This window comes from Paramisgurnus dabryanus, chromosome 8 (assembly GCF_030506205.2).
Source record: "Paramisgurnus dabryanus chromosome 8, PD_genome_1.1, whole genome shotgun sequence".
Lineage (NCBI taxonomy): Eukaryota > Metazoa > Chordata > Actinopteri > Cypriniformes > Cobitidae > Paramisgurnus > Paramisgurnus dabryanus.
The window spans coordinates 12,341,163-12,354,694 of NC_133344.1; the positions used below are offsets into that span (position 1 = coordinate 12,341,163).

General features: G+C 38.0%; 1 protein-coding gene across 3 annotated transcripts in view; it reads left to right on the forward strand.

Annotated features, from left to right (window-relative positions):
- The window catches only part of robo1 (roundabout, axon guidance receptor, homolog 1 (Drosophila)), a 355,554-nt gene extending 350,129 nt beyond the window's left edge, over nucleotides 1-5,425 (forward strand). For 2 of the 3 annotated variants that reach the window (XM_065280528.2, XM_065280531.1), the window contains 3 exons: nucleotides 1,836-2,111; nucleotides 2,748-2,950; nucleotides 4,248-5,425. In XM_065280528.2, coding sequence (XP_065136600.1) covers nucleotides 1,836-2,111; nucleotides 2,748-2,950; nucleotides 4,248-4,262 — 494 coding nt within the window. In that variant the 3' untranslated portion in view covers nucleotides 4,263-5,425. The remainder of the gene's footprint in view (nucleotides 1-1,835; nucleotides 2,112-2,747; nucleotides 2,951-4,247) is intronic. The other variant, XM_065280529.2, reaches the window with a different exon arrangement.
- Nucleotides 5,426-13,532: the final 8,107 nt, after the last annotated feature.

The window sequence follows — 13,532 nt, forward strand, 5'->3', positions numbered from 1 at the left end:
TATGTACCTCAAAGCTACTAATATGGACCCTTTGGGTGAGGATGCGTGCACGTTTGGTACCACAATGTACCTCAGACGCACTAATAGGGGACCCTTTGGGTGCGGATTTGTGTGCATTTGGTACCACTATGTACCTCAAAAGGTACTAATATGTGCCCTTTAGGTACAGATATGTATACATTTGGTACCACTATGTACCTCAAAGGCACTAATAGGGGAACCTTTGGGTGCGGATACACATGCGTTTGGTACCACCGTGAACCTCGATGGCACCAACAACGGGACCTGCTTGGTGCGGATACGTGCACGTTTGGTACCACCATGTACCTCGAAGGCACTAACATGGGACCCTTTGGGTGCGGATACGTGTACGCGTTTGGAACCACTGTGTACTTTGAAGGCACTAACAAGGGGACCAGTTGGGTGCGGATATGTGCGCGTTTGGTACCAATATGTACCTCAAAGCTACTAATATGGACCCTTTGGGTGAGGATGCGTGCACGTTTGGTACCACAATGTACCTCAGACGCACTAATAGGGGACCCTTTGGGTGAGGATACGCGTGCGTGTGGTACCACTAGGTACCTCGAAGGCACTAATAGGGACCCTTTGGGTGCGGATTTGTGTGCATTTGGTACCACTATGTACCTCAAAGGCACTAATAGGGGACCCTTTGGGTGCAGATACACGTGCGTTGGTACCACCGTGAACCTCGATGGCACCAACACCGGGACCTGTTTGGTGCGGATAAGTGCACGTTTGGTACCACCATGTACCTCAAACACACTAACAGAGGGACCCTTTGGGTGCGGACATGCATGCATTTGGTACCACCATGTACCTCAAAGGTACTAATAGGGACCCTTTGGGTGTAGATATTTGTGCACATGGTACCACTATGTACCTCTCAAGGTACTAATATGCGCCCTTTAGGTACTAATATGCACACATTTGGTACCATTATGTACGTACTAATATGCAACCTTTAGGTAAAGATATGCATACATTTTGTACCATTATGTACCCTTCAGGTGCATGTTTTGAAAGGGTTTCTGACCATGTGGATGTTGGTATTCGCCTCTTCACAGAAAGAGAGAGCAGTCGGGTTTATAGAAATGTACTCGATCTCGCTCACCAGGGCATCGATCGGCCACCTGAATACAGTGAGACATCGCAGGGTTATAAAAACCTTCAGTGATCGACTGACCCTTCTCGTATTTTTTGAGAGTCAGGGCAGCGACAACAGTGTGCTAATCTCTCCCTGACAAAACCAGGCACGTGCTCAGAGATGTTAGGTGTGCTTTGACCTTGAACGACTGAAAATGTTGATGCAGCACCTGGTGGTTGTTATAGCACGTTTTTTGCAATCGCTTTAAACCCTGTAAGAGTGCATTAGACAATTTTCACATTTAAGTGTAGTTCATTTTGAAGATTTGTTAGCGGATTCTGCACACCAGCATTTGGATTTATATTTAAATAAGTTGCAGTGTATTCAGGTTTGTGAATGAGCTGAATGAGATCATCTCCCATATTGTTCAGTGCAGGTTTGTGGCGCTGTTTCACAAGGACAATATTTGTGAATGACCTTGAATAACCGGAGTGACAGTTTCTCCACCGAATCCACCGTCCAGCTGTTTGGAGGGTTGCACAGCTGTGTTTCTGTAGCACCTTCCGGGTCCCAGCCAAATGAGGTCTGGTGTCAATTAGCAGAACGTCTGGTTCTGAAGGACACAAGCCTGTGTGTACGTAGCGGATGAACTGGCTCACTTCCTGCTACACTAATGTCAGATTAGCACAATCACACAATAATATGTATTTTTCTTATTTTGTCACAGATCTCCCACCTCCTCCGATTCCTCCCCCGGCCATGCTGAAGTCTCCAACGCACCCGGCCAAAACCATCCCAGATGGGCCGCGGGGAGTCGTGTCCCCCAGGTCTAGTTCTGCTGATGGCAAGGATAGGCGAACAGGCCCGGGAGGACCCAGGCCCCGGGATGGCTCAGACACCCGGACCAGCTCTTCAGAACGGCGCGAGGCCCAGGACCTACAGAGGGGTCCGAGAACAGCGAAGAGCAGTAAACAAGATGCCGCTAAGAGCCGCCAGCACCAAGGTACTGCACAACTTTTCAAAATAGACTTCTATAACTGTCTTAATAGATTCTGCTTATATTATGAATAAAATTACATCTGTGCACATCCAAATTAAATAGTTTATCTTTGATAAAAGGGTAAAAACTTGTATGATACAATGTCAATGCATAGGAAAAGTATGCAGAGCCTAAATTAATCCAAGCTATCAAATTGTTTTCTCAAATTTGCATTCTGACCCAATCAGTCCCGATTTATCAAATTAATATTTTCCCCTCTTAAAGTATTATGTTTTATGATGAAATTTGTTGCAAAGTATATATCTTATATAGTAAAAATATAATCATAATAATGTTCATATAATATATTATAAAAAATTTATAGTTTAATAAATGTAGCAGTCTGACTATTTTCACAGTTTTTGTAATAATGACAATTTGTAGCCATTTCATTGGCAGCTTTTTTATTATTTATGCCCATACAGCTCTATTTTTACAGTAAAGTTGCCTTGTTACAATGAAAAATAATAGATAAAAATAAATACATTTGAATTCAATTGTACTGAACATTAGATAATTAAAAGAAGATTGTTGATTGGGAAATTAAATAAATACATATGTTTATATATGTAGCGTTAATATCATTTGATTCTTTCTTAGGTTCAGAGGACATCCTACCGTACAGCCGTCCGTCTTTCCCAGCCGTCCACAGCCCTCGTGGAGAGAGAGACCCCAGCTCCTCCAGTTCACTGTCGTCTCGAGGGTCCGGAGGACGACGGAGAGGGGAGGTGGCTCCAGGGGCCCGCAGAAACCCTTCAGATTTTGGCCTGAACGCCTTCCAGATAGAAGGGGATGAACTTGAGGTATGTCCTATACCTCATGCCCAACATGTCAGGAAATGCCCTTGGTTTACAGCACCTGTTTTTGAAAATTGTATTTACTGCAAAAAATGATTTTCAAGAAAAACATTTTAGTATTTTTGTCTTGTTTTCAGTAAAAAAAATATATATATATATATATAAAAATGGGAATTTATTTTCTTGATGAGAAAAACGACTCAAGAAAATAAGTCTAGTTTTTAGGCAAAAATAATTTATTTGTGCATAAAACAAGCAAAAAAATCTGCCAATGGGTTAAGCAAATTTTCTCAAATTTTTCTTGAATTTAGTTTTTCAAAAAAAAAATTTTTTTATTTTTCTGCTTACCCCATTGGCAAATAGTTTTTTGTTTTATGCACAAAATCACTTAAATTTGATATTTTTGGTCTAAAAACTAGACATGCTCATCAAGAAAATGCATCTTAATTTAAGAATTTTTAGATATTTTTACTGAAAACAAGACAAAAATACTAAGAATTTCTTTCCTTGAAAATAATGTTTTGCAGTGTAGGAAAATAAGTGTAGTTTTTAAACAAAAAAAATATAAAAATTTTAAGAATTTGTGCTTAAAACAAGCAAACAATCTGCCAATGGAATAAGAAATATTTTCTTGAATTAAGTGTTTATGAAAATAGTAACTTAAAGAAAATTTTTCTTATTCCATTGACAGTTTTTTGCTCGTTTTAATCACTAACTTGCGTAAAGTTTATATTTTTTGTCTAAAAACTAGACTTATTTTCCTAGGTCATTTTGATCATCAGGACAATACATCTTAATTTATACATTTTTTTGATATTTTTACTGAAAAAAGACAAAAATACTAAGTAAGAAAATATTTTTTTGCAGTGTAGTTAACTTTGTTAAAATTATCTTATAACGTAATAATAAATTAATACTTAAGGTGCATGTAGCATGCTTAATATTTAATTATTTACAGTACAAACATGATGCTGTCTGTGAAATCCAGGCTAAAGTATAATAATTTGATTATGAGATTTAGAGCTGCAAAGTTTGTTTTACTTCATTGACTTCACATTGATTTTAATCTTACATTGAAGTCAATATTAAAGATATAAAGGTTATTTTCCAAAGGTTAGATTATGTTCTTGACGTTGTGTATGACAATTTTATATAAAAAATAACTTTAACTGGGTTTTCACAGACTGGGCCGCTAAGTAAATTCCACATCATTACTACTTACAATATGTAACTACTTTATTTGCTACAGTATATAGGCATTTTGGGTCTCCGTGAATTATAACGTGATATTCTTTCATTTCAGATGGTGGAAAGCTGAAGATCCAAATATTGTCGTCCAATCATCTTCAGCTACTAATCGTCAGCGCAGCACGACCATCTCGGCGGTATCTTTACTGAAGACTACCGACCTTGAGTTACGTCACGTTTGAAAAACTGACCAAGCATTAATTCATTTCTTTACCTAATTTCAATGTGCATTAAAAGAAGAAAAAAGACACAGACACAGAGGAAAAAATAAGGGTACATTTGAGGGGCTAAAGGTTGATTTAATTCCAATGCAATATGATAATGTGTCTGTTAGCTCCAGAAACCGATTCACGGCTTTGTTCACCTCGGAAAGAAGGTCGTCAGTCATCCGATACTGTAACGAAACTTCAGGCACAAAGGGACGGACTGACATGTACATACACGTGTATACATATCTAACTGTCTTTTTATAATCCATTGTGGTACGTTAAATTTGTCTTCCTTGGCTTATTTGAATAATTTTAAATGACACCAATTAATATAATTTTGTTTTATATCCTCCATCCTGCTTGTAAATTGTCATAGTGTTTTAACTGCCCGGGAGAAGTGCCACATTTTGAGAGTTATTGTTTGTTTGTTTTTCGTAATGCACTGTTATTCTTTATCGTCATTGTTAATGTTTGTCGTTCTATGTTTGACTTTGGTTTTAAAAGCACAATCACTAAACTTTATTTTGAACCATGTTATCGAGTAACCTTTTTGTCTTACGCGAGGAGCTGGCAGGGCGGTACGACAAAAGGCCTTGTTTAACCTGTCGATGTAGGTTATGAGAAATGAAACGAAAGGATAAGCTGTTTACAAACGAGTGAATGAATAGAAACGAATTCCTGCATCCTCACCTTTGGCGTCTCTTCCAGATTCTCATTCCGGCGCCGTATGACAGTCAGCCTGCAAAAGGGAAGAAACAAAATTAACGCAGGAATCTCTGCGCTTTCGTCAAAATAAAAAAAAAACATTCACGTATGCACTTAAAGAGACATTCGGATACAGGAAGTGGGTGTCGGTTTGAGAATCTGGAGTGGTGATTGGCTGGCCGAGGGATCAGTGTGTCGGTCACGCTCTAAAGGGATGTGGATGTGAGTGATAATTCATTTGACATCTGCAAGCATTTGTTTCTTAAAACAAAAAGCATATAAAAATGAAGAAAAAAATAAATCAAAATGCTGAAAATGACTTGCTTGTTTTTGCATTATTTGTGCACACACACAAACAAATCACATGAATGCTAACTGTATTTCCAAGACACAACACTGCTATGACATCAGTATTTTATGTTTAAAGAAACCAAGTAATTTATCTTAATTTTTACTTGAGACATATAGGACTTTTTTTAACACTAACTTGTGTGTTCATACCAGACGCGAATGAAGCTAATAAATTGTTAATCGCTTGATAGTTGATCGCTTGAACTTTTATGCAGGGTTCACACCAGACGCAGTAGAGGCGGCAAGCACGAGTGATTTACAAGATAAGTCAATGCAAAGACACAATTGGGCATCCTGCGGCGTGGTAGGCGGGCGAATTGAGCGTTTGCCGCGGGAAACGCAAAAGTTGAAAAATCTGAACGTCGGCGGATTTGCATCGCGTTAACCAATCAGGACCTTGCTGTAGTAGTAACGTGATTACAGGAAGCTAGCAGAGTTGCAGAAGCAATGATGCGAATTTCCACGCGAATGTCTTGAATGACTAGAATTTGACGCGCGAGTAAACATCAAATGTTCACGCTTCCAACTACGCGTGAATAGCAAATTTTTGACGCCTCTACCGCGGTTGGTGTAAAAACACTATTAGATTTAACTTGCGCCATTTGTGAGTTAAATTTGCGTCATTGCCACATGAAATTTGCATCATTGCCGCATGACATTGACACGCAAACATGCTCACTCACTTTTCTTCCAAACATGATCCTTTTTATTCCTGTTTCTATAAAAGTACAGAGATACAGCTTGGGGTGTTCAAATACAGCGACGATAATTTTGTCCTCCATTGTTTCATATTTCAGCCTCTACTTGCTACGTCGTAACCACGTTACTACTAGCGCATGCTCCTGATTCGTTAACATGGCACGAATATCCGCCAAAATTCTGATTTTTCAACTCACCCGAAACGCTCAATTGGGTTTCACCAAGCCTCAGGATGTTTATCGCATCTTTGCGTTGACTTAACATGTAAGTCACTCGCGCTTAACGCTTCATTCGCGTCTGGTGTGAACGCACCATAAGTGTCGGTTTCGCGGACGGAGCTCATCTTAGTCCCGCCTCAGGATGTTTATCGCGTCTTTGAATTGACTTTACATGTAAATCACTCACGCTTAAACGCTTTGTTCGCGTCTGGTGAACGCACCATAAGGAACGGTTTCCCAGATAGGGCTTATGTTAGTCCCAGAGTTAACTGTATGATTAAGCTGCCTTATGTCGATGCAAGGTGTTTTTAAAATATCTTAACATATATCAGTGTCATTGTTTTGTTTTAAGATGCACACCAGTAATATTTTTTGTAAGGTTTATTTGTAAAAACTACTCAAATGTCCTTATATAAGGCATAGACAAATATTGTTTAGCAATTGTTTGTGTGGGAAGACCCGCTATTGAAAATGTATTATTAAACTACACATACTTCAAGGGAAACATTTAAAGAGGCTATATTGTAGTAGAGTTTCCTTTTTAACTATGCAAATTAGTTAAGTACTAGAAAATGTTATGATGATCGAGAGTAGTTTCGTCAGCATTTTCACATTTAAATAGTCCAAATGAAAACTGCAATGCTGCAACAAAGACATTTCTAGCGTGCTATACATAATACACAGTTTATAATCCACAAACAAATATCAGGATGTAGAGAAACTATAACGTCAGCTGAATACCTTTCCTGTGCGTCTGCCAGACGTCTTGGTTTGTGTCAGTAAATGAGCTCTTCCCCTCAGGTGTTCTCCTATTAAGCACCTTTTAAACGAGAACAAATTTTGAGCAACTGAGAGTTTCCCCTCCAGCACGATCCATCATTTTAATGAGCTGAGGTGTGTATACTGCTCACAATGAAGCGCAGGTTATTAAAGACACTACACACACAGACTGGGATGGTAATGTTATGAATATATGTGGTCCATAGAAAAAAAATGATCATATATCTTGGTCATTAATATAAAAAGACCTGGCAACTCTTTTGTAACAACTCTGTCTCGTTGGATTCTATTAAACACAACCGCATACTACACTGAATTCAGGTCAGCAAGGAGACCAGGGGCCTCATTTATAAAATACTGCATAGAAACCATCCTACATTTTATCTTACGATCATTTATCAAAATATTGCGTATGTGTGATTCAAAAGCCGAACCTACGCACACAAAAAGTGCGTACCCCTTTCTTTCAGATGTGAAATCTATAAATCGCAAATGTTGATCTTGAACTCGTGCGCAGCTGAGCAGTTTCAGATCTCCGCCTTTAAACAATGGCTAATTAATGTCATTGACATATAAAAGAGCGTCTGACAATGTTTAAACTCTTTTTATTTTCAAAAATCTGCAGCAATCGAAAAAGCAAAAGTGCGTAAGTCTGCTCAGACCCTGACGTGGCGCTAAGCACTTTTCCACGTCAAAGACACTTTCTATAAATATGAACTTTGCTGTGGATTTTTGCGTACGCACACTTTACAATCAAATCTGTGCATGCGCATGCTTTATTTATGAGGCCTCTGACTTTTTAATGGAAAATGCTAGATTTTTTAGTAAATGCTAGATTTTTTAGTAAAAACAAAATATAAATATTAATGTGCACTTATTTTGTACTTGAGTCTTTATTACTTGTTAAAGGGATAGTTCACCCAAAAATAAACAGATGACAGAAAAATAACAGATAAGGACGGTTCTGAAGAGTGAGGAAACACTTAATTAATAAAAATGTTTTCTAGATGATTATATTTGACATTATACTTTAACCATCACCATAAATTTGCACTATTGTCTTTTCTTTGCCATAACAAACATGTTTTAAACACACAAAGTTACAGCAGTTAGAAAAAACTAACCAGCTAACATGAGTCAAGTTCAACTAAAACAAACACTGATCGCCACAATTGTGACTTTAAATCAGGGGTGCCCAACCCTGCTCCTGGAGGGCTACCGTCCTGCAGACTTCAGTTCCAACCCAGCTCCTGCTTTAAATGAAACATCCAACATCTAAACCTAAGTTAACAACTAAAATAACTAAAGTAAGGTTTCAAACAGAGATGGTGATAGAGAGGATATAGTTACAGATTACAGCTTTTAACTCCGTTTCGGAGTTACTTTTTAATGACGCTTTTCAATTGCACAGTACCCCACGGTTTGGTTTGGTTTGGGTCAGGTCTGCATGCTCCGCTGAGCCTCATTTAAGTTGCATTTAAGCATATATGTCAGGGGTGGGGAACCCTGGTCCTGGAGGGCCACTGTCCTGCAGAGTTTAGTTCCAAACCTAGTTAAACACACCTGAAAAATCGAATTCAAGTCTTCAGGATTACTTGGAAATGAAATTCAGGTGTGTTTGATTAGGGTTGGAACTAAACTCTGCAGGACAGTGGCCCTCCAGGACCCAGGGTTCCCCACTCCTAATATATGTGAATGTGCGCGTTGCGTATGTGCTACCACAAACTGCAAATCTGAAAAAAAATTGGTATGGTGTTCCTGATTCTCAACCTGTTGAGGTTTTTCATCGCTAAAAGGGAGGTTGGGAACTTACAGCAAAGCACAGATGACAACATGTTTGCTCGAGACAGCGCAAGCTAGCACTAAGGTAAAGCTAATGTTTAACATTATAGTGATGACGCTGGTAGTGACGATTCTCTCAGACCAATCAGTGATCTACAGTGTTTTCGTTTCACGTTTTGGTATCAACTCGGCTCGCTTGGAACCCCAAACGAGGTGGTACAAAAAAAAGTAATGGATACCACATACTGGACCCAGTGGAAAAGCCCCCAAAAGTAAGCTGACCCGACCCAAAACAAACGTGGGGTACTATGCAATGGAAAAGCGCCATAACACAAAGTAAGATTGGGACAATATGTACACCCCGCAGTGTTCATTTAACTCTGAGGAATTATATTGCCTAATGTTCATCAGAACAAAGAAATTTCTAGGTTGAGCGTGAGTAAATGATGACAGAATTTTCATTTTTGGGTGAACTATTCCTTTAAGAGAAACATAAGAACATCTAAGTGTACTTAACTGTGCTATTTTAAAACACAATTATTTCAATACACTGTGCATTAGTATTACTGGTATGAGTATAGCATACTTTTTCAAGTGCACCAAGGTACTTAAGCAGAACTAAACTTTTAATTTGAATATTTATAGTGTCCTAGCAATCATTTCACCGTCTAGGTTAACTATAGACCAGTTATAGCCCAGCTATGAATAACCCACTTCTATCCAAAATAAACTTGAATTTGGTTACATATTGTTTTCCCAAAATGACTTGCAATATGTCTGATATTTCATCATGTAAGCAAAGTCAGTAGTGATTTCAATGTGTTTGGTTTCATTTATTATTAGGCATTTTCACTGACAGACCAATTTTTTTGCCTTGTTTTAGTCTAAATGTCTGGGTTGCGTTTGATAGACTATTAGACGTCTTTTAAATGCAAACTTGCTTGCTGGGGGGGTAAACATAAAACTGGGGTAAAACTTTAATTTAGCATAAAAATAACAATTTACTTGCTGATATTTAAAGGGATAGTTCACCCTAAAATGAAAATTCTGTCATCATTTACTCACTCTCATGTTGTTACAAACCTGTATAAATGTCTTTGATTTGATAAACACAAAGGAAGATATTTTGAGAAATGTTTGTAAACAAACTGTTTGTGGACCCCATTCACTTCCATAGTAGGAAAAAAGAATACTATGGAAGTAAATGGGGTCCACAAACGGTTTGGTTACAAACATTTCTCAAAATGTCTTCCTTTGAGTTCATTAGAACAACGACATTTATACAGTTTTGTAACAACACGAGTGTGAGTAAATGATGACTTTAAAGTATACTTCAAAGTAGTGTTCCTTGGACCATGAACCATTATTGTAAAGCATTACCACTTATTTTATGAGACATTAATGCAAGGCAAAAAAAAAAACAATCAGCTTGTTGGGTTTTATATTGTTGTCACACTAATGAGTACTTATGCGATGCAAAAAAAGATAAGCTTTGAGAAATCTGTGTTGTAGTAATGTGTAGTATTTAACCTAATATCCTTTGTTATTAAAGTCTTATTTCTCAGCCATACCGGTTTAATTAACCGCACATGTGTAACAGCTGCGTGCTGTCAGTAAACCCATCCACACATCTGATTCTGCCCACAGGAGACCCAACATAGCACCTGCTCATTCAGTATAAATACAGTGATGGATAACCCTCATCCCATACCTTCATTTCATTGACAACATCTCTGTCTGGAGAATAGATCATGTGATTTTCTTGATTTGAGGAATGAATTCATTTACCTTTTATTTCCCTACATTTCCCTTTCCTACTTCCTGTAAGTTTTCCTTTATTATTCACAAACAGACACTTTCATCTGTCTTCTTCGTCCATCTTTTACCTTCCCCTCCTTTCATCCTGCTCTCCTTTTCTCTGCCCTCTCTCTCCTGCTGTTCTTTTCTTTCCATCTATCTATCTTTTATTTTACACTTACAGAAAAAAAGGTACAAAAGCTGTCACTGGAGCAAAACAGAAGTACCAAGGATGCAAAACCCTCAAAGTGCATCTGATGTTTTCTTGTAAATGGGAATTTATTTTTATTAGACTCTTATGTTTAGGTTCTATAATTTCACTTTAATGGAAATGGAAAAAAGGTTATTAGTCAGTGCACTTTAAAAAATTGCTGGGTTATTTTTGACCCATAAAGGGTAAATATTGGACAGAAACACACTGCTGGATTAAAATTGACCCAATGCTGGGTTGTTTTAACACAACTGCTGGGTTATTGTACCCTATGGTTGCATAACAACAACCCAACATAGGGTCATTTTTAACCCAACATGTGTTTTGTTCCATATCAGGGCTAAAAAAATTAACTTTTTTATTTGGTAGCACTGGTGCTCCCAACTTTAAAGAGTTAGGAGCACCAGCAAAAATTTACAGTAGGCGCATCCATCCAAAAACTAAAAGGCACCAAAACTACAATGTATATGTTAATAGATTTATTTTATTAAAAATAAAACGCCACCATGGCCAGCATTAAAAATTTGGTCTTCTATTTATTTTTTTTTATTTTTTGCTGCATAGATTACAAAATTAATACCCAAATGTTGTTGAAATAGTATAGCAATAATAATTTAACAATTACAGGTAAAATGATTAAGATTACAATAGAAAATCTAGCAAACACGTAAAACACTGATTAATTGGGACATTACAAAAGTGACCCTAACATAGAAGGCTAATATATATATTGGTATTGATAACTGCATTACCAGGATGCTGTTACTACTAAATAGGCAATGTTTTAAAAAATACTATAAAAACAAACCATCAGCATTGTCGTGTTCCACATCAACATGGACCACAAGGATGTTTGTCAGATGTCCATTCACCAGCGCATGCGCACATACACTATCAAACACTCTGACAGACAGGTCGGTGTCTCCATCAATAATGAACACATGTGTCATGACACTACTTGTGTTTTTGGCACTTTCGCCATGTTTAAGCAAGGTTAGGCACTTAAAATGTTTTGATTCCGTCATCAACGTTGTTTTATAGGATTTACAGTAAACACAGTAAGTTACATCGAGCCATTTTCATAGTGGAGCCACTCATAATCTTTAAGCCACTTTCTCTGAAAGGTTTAACGTCAAGTCTTATCTTCCGGTGGTGGAGTCGCATTTGAATCCGGATCGTAGTCATTAATTACAGTGGTAACATTGTCTGTAATCGGCTCGTTCTCGTCATGCTCGCGGTTCGTCTTTCACATTTTCGCGCTTCACGTACCAACGTAGCACGGCAACAAGGAATGACTGATGCCTATTTTAGCCAATCTGCGGTCTTCATTAAACACAAGAACTTAATGGTTGAATTTGATTGGTTATGTAACATTGGAAAACACTGAACATGGAACAGCAGCACGCAGCATCACAATCTAAATCAAGTCACACCACACAACAAAATGGGCAGTCGCACAAATGCTCCAAATATATTTTAAGGTGGCACAGATTAAATTTCGGTCGCATATGCGACCAAAATAGTCGCAATTTCGAGCCCTGCATATCTACCCATTATGGGTCAAAAATAACCCAGCCATTTTTAAAGTGTAATTGAAATGCCTTATTTTTACAAACATAATTTTTATTAATTTCATTGGTATTTAACAAATTTTTCTTTAACTGATTTTGCCAACCAAGCGGTATTTCTCAATGGCATGAGGCCGGGATTAAGTGGATTTGAAGTGAAAGTATTAGAAGAACGTATAATATGTGCCAAGAGCATTTGGTTAAAGGTGACATAGAATGAATGAACAGGGTATTTATCATTGTTCTGTGATGTGACATAGAGACAAAAAAAATTTTGTTTGGGTCTGTAATGCCTTAGAAGCTTCCTAAAAACCTCTCTCAAACCCCATTCATACAGACCTTTGGTCCCAGAAAATACCTGTAAAATTGCCAGACAAGCGTCTGTGTGAATACAAACTCATTAATCGTTAATCTTCTGGGATCGTTGCCGAAAAGAGGACCTAGTCAGATACACAGACAACCCTCTGTGTGAACAAGAAGCCGAAAGAATGCCGCAATGGGCGTGTCGTAGTGAGGACGCGTGCATCATCACAACAAAAGTTATAGTTCAGCTCCTTAAAACGAGAGATAACATGCATTTAAACATTCACCACGAGAAATGTTGCTAACTAGATTGAAGCAGTTATCAGGAAATGATAAATGAGACGCATAAACAATGACGCACGTGCCGTGAGGACGCGCGTGACATGGCAACATGAAGTTCGTTCAACTCTTTAAAATGAGGGATTTACAACATTCACGACGAGAAATGTCAGCAAACTGGACTGAAGCAGATATCAGGTAAGTTAATAGCTCGTTACTTACTGCGTTGAAACGGAGTTTCACGGCACATGCTCATTTGAGCTATAATAAACGAAAATACCCGCGCGTCATCCCAACAAGATATATCGTACAGCTCCTCAAAATGCGGGTTTTAAATGCATATAAACAATCACGATGAGAAATGACTAAAAACTGTATTAAAGCAGAGATCAGGGAGCTTTTCAAATATCCATTCTGAACCTGAGATCATTCACCAGC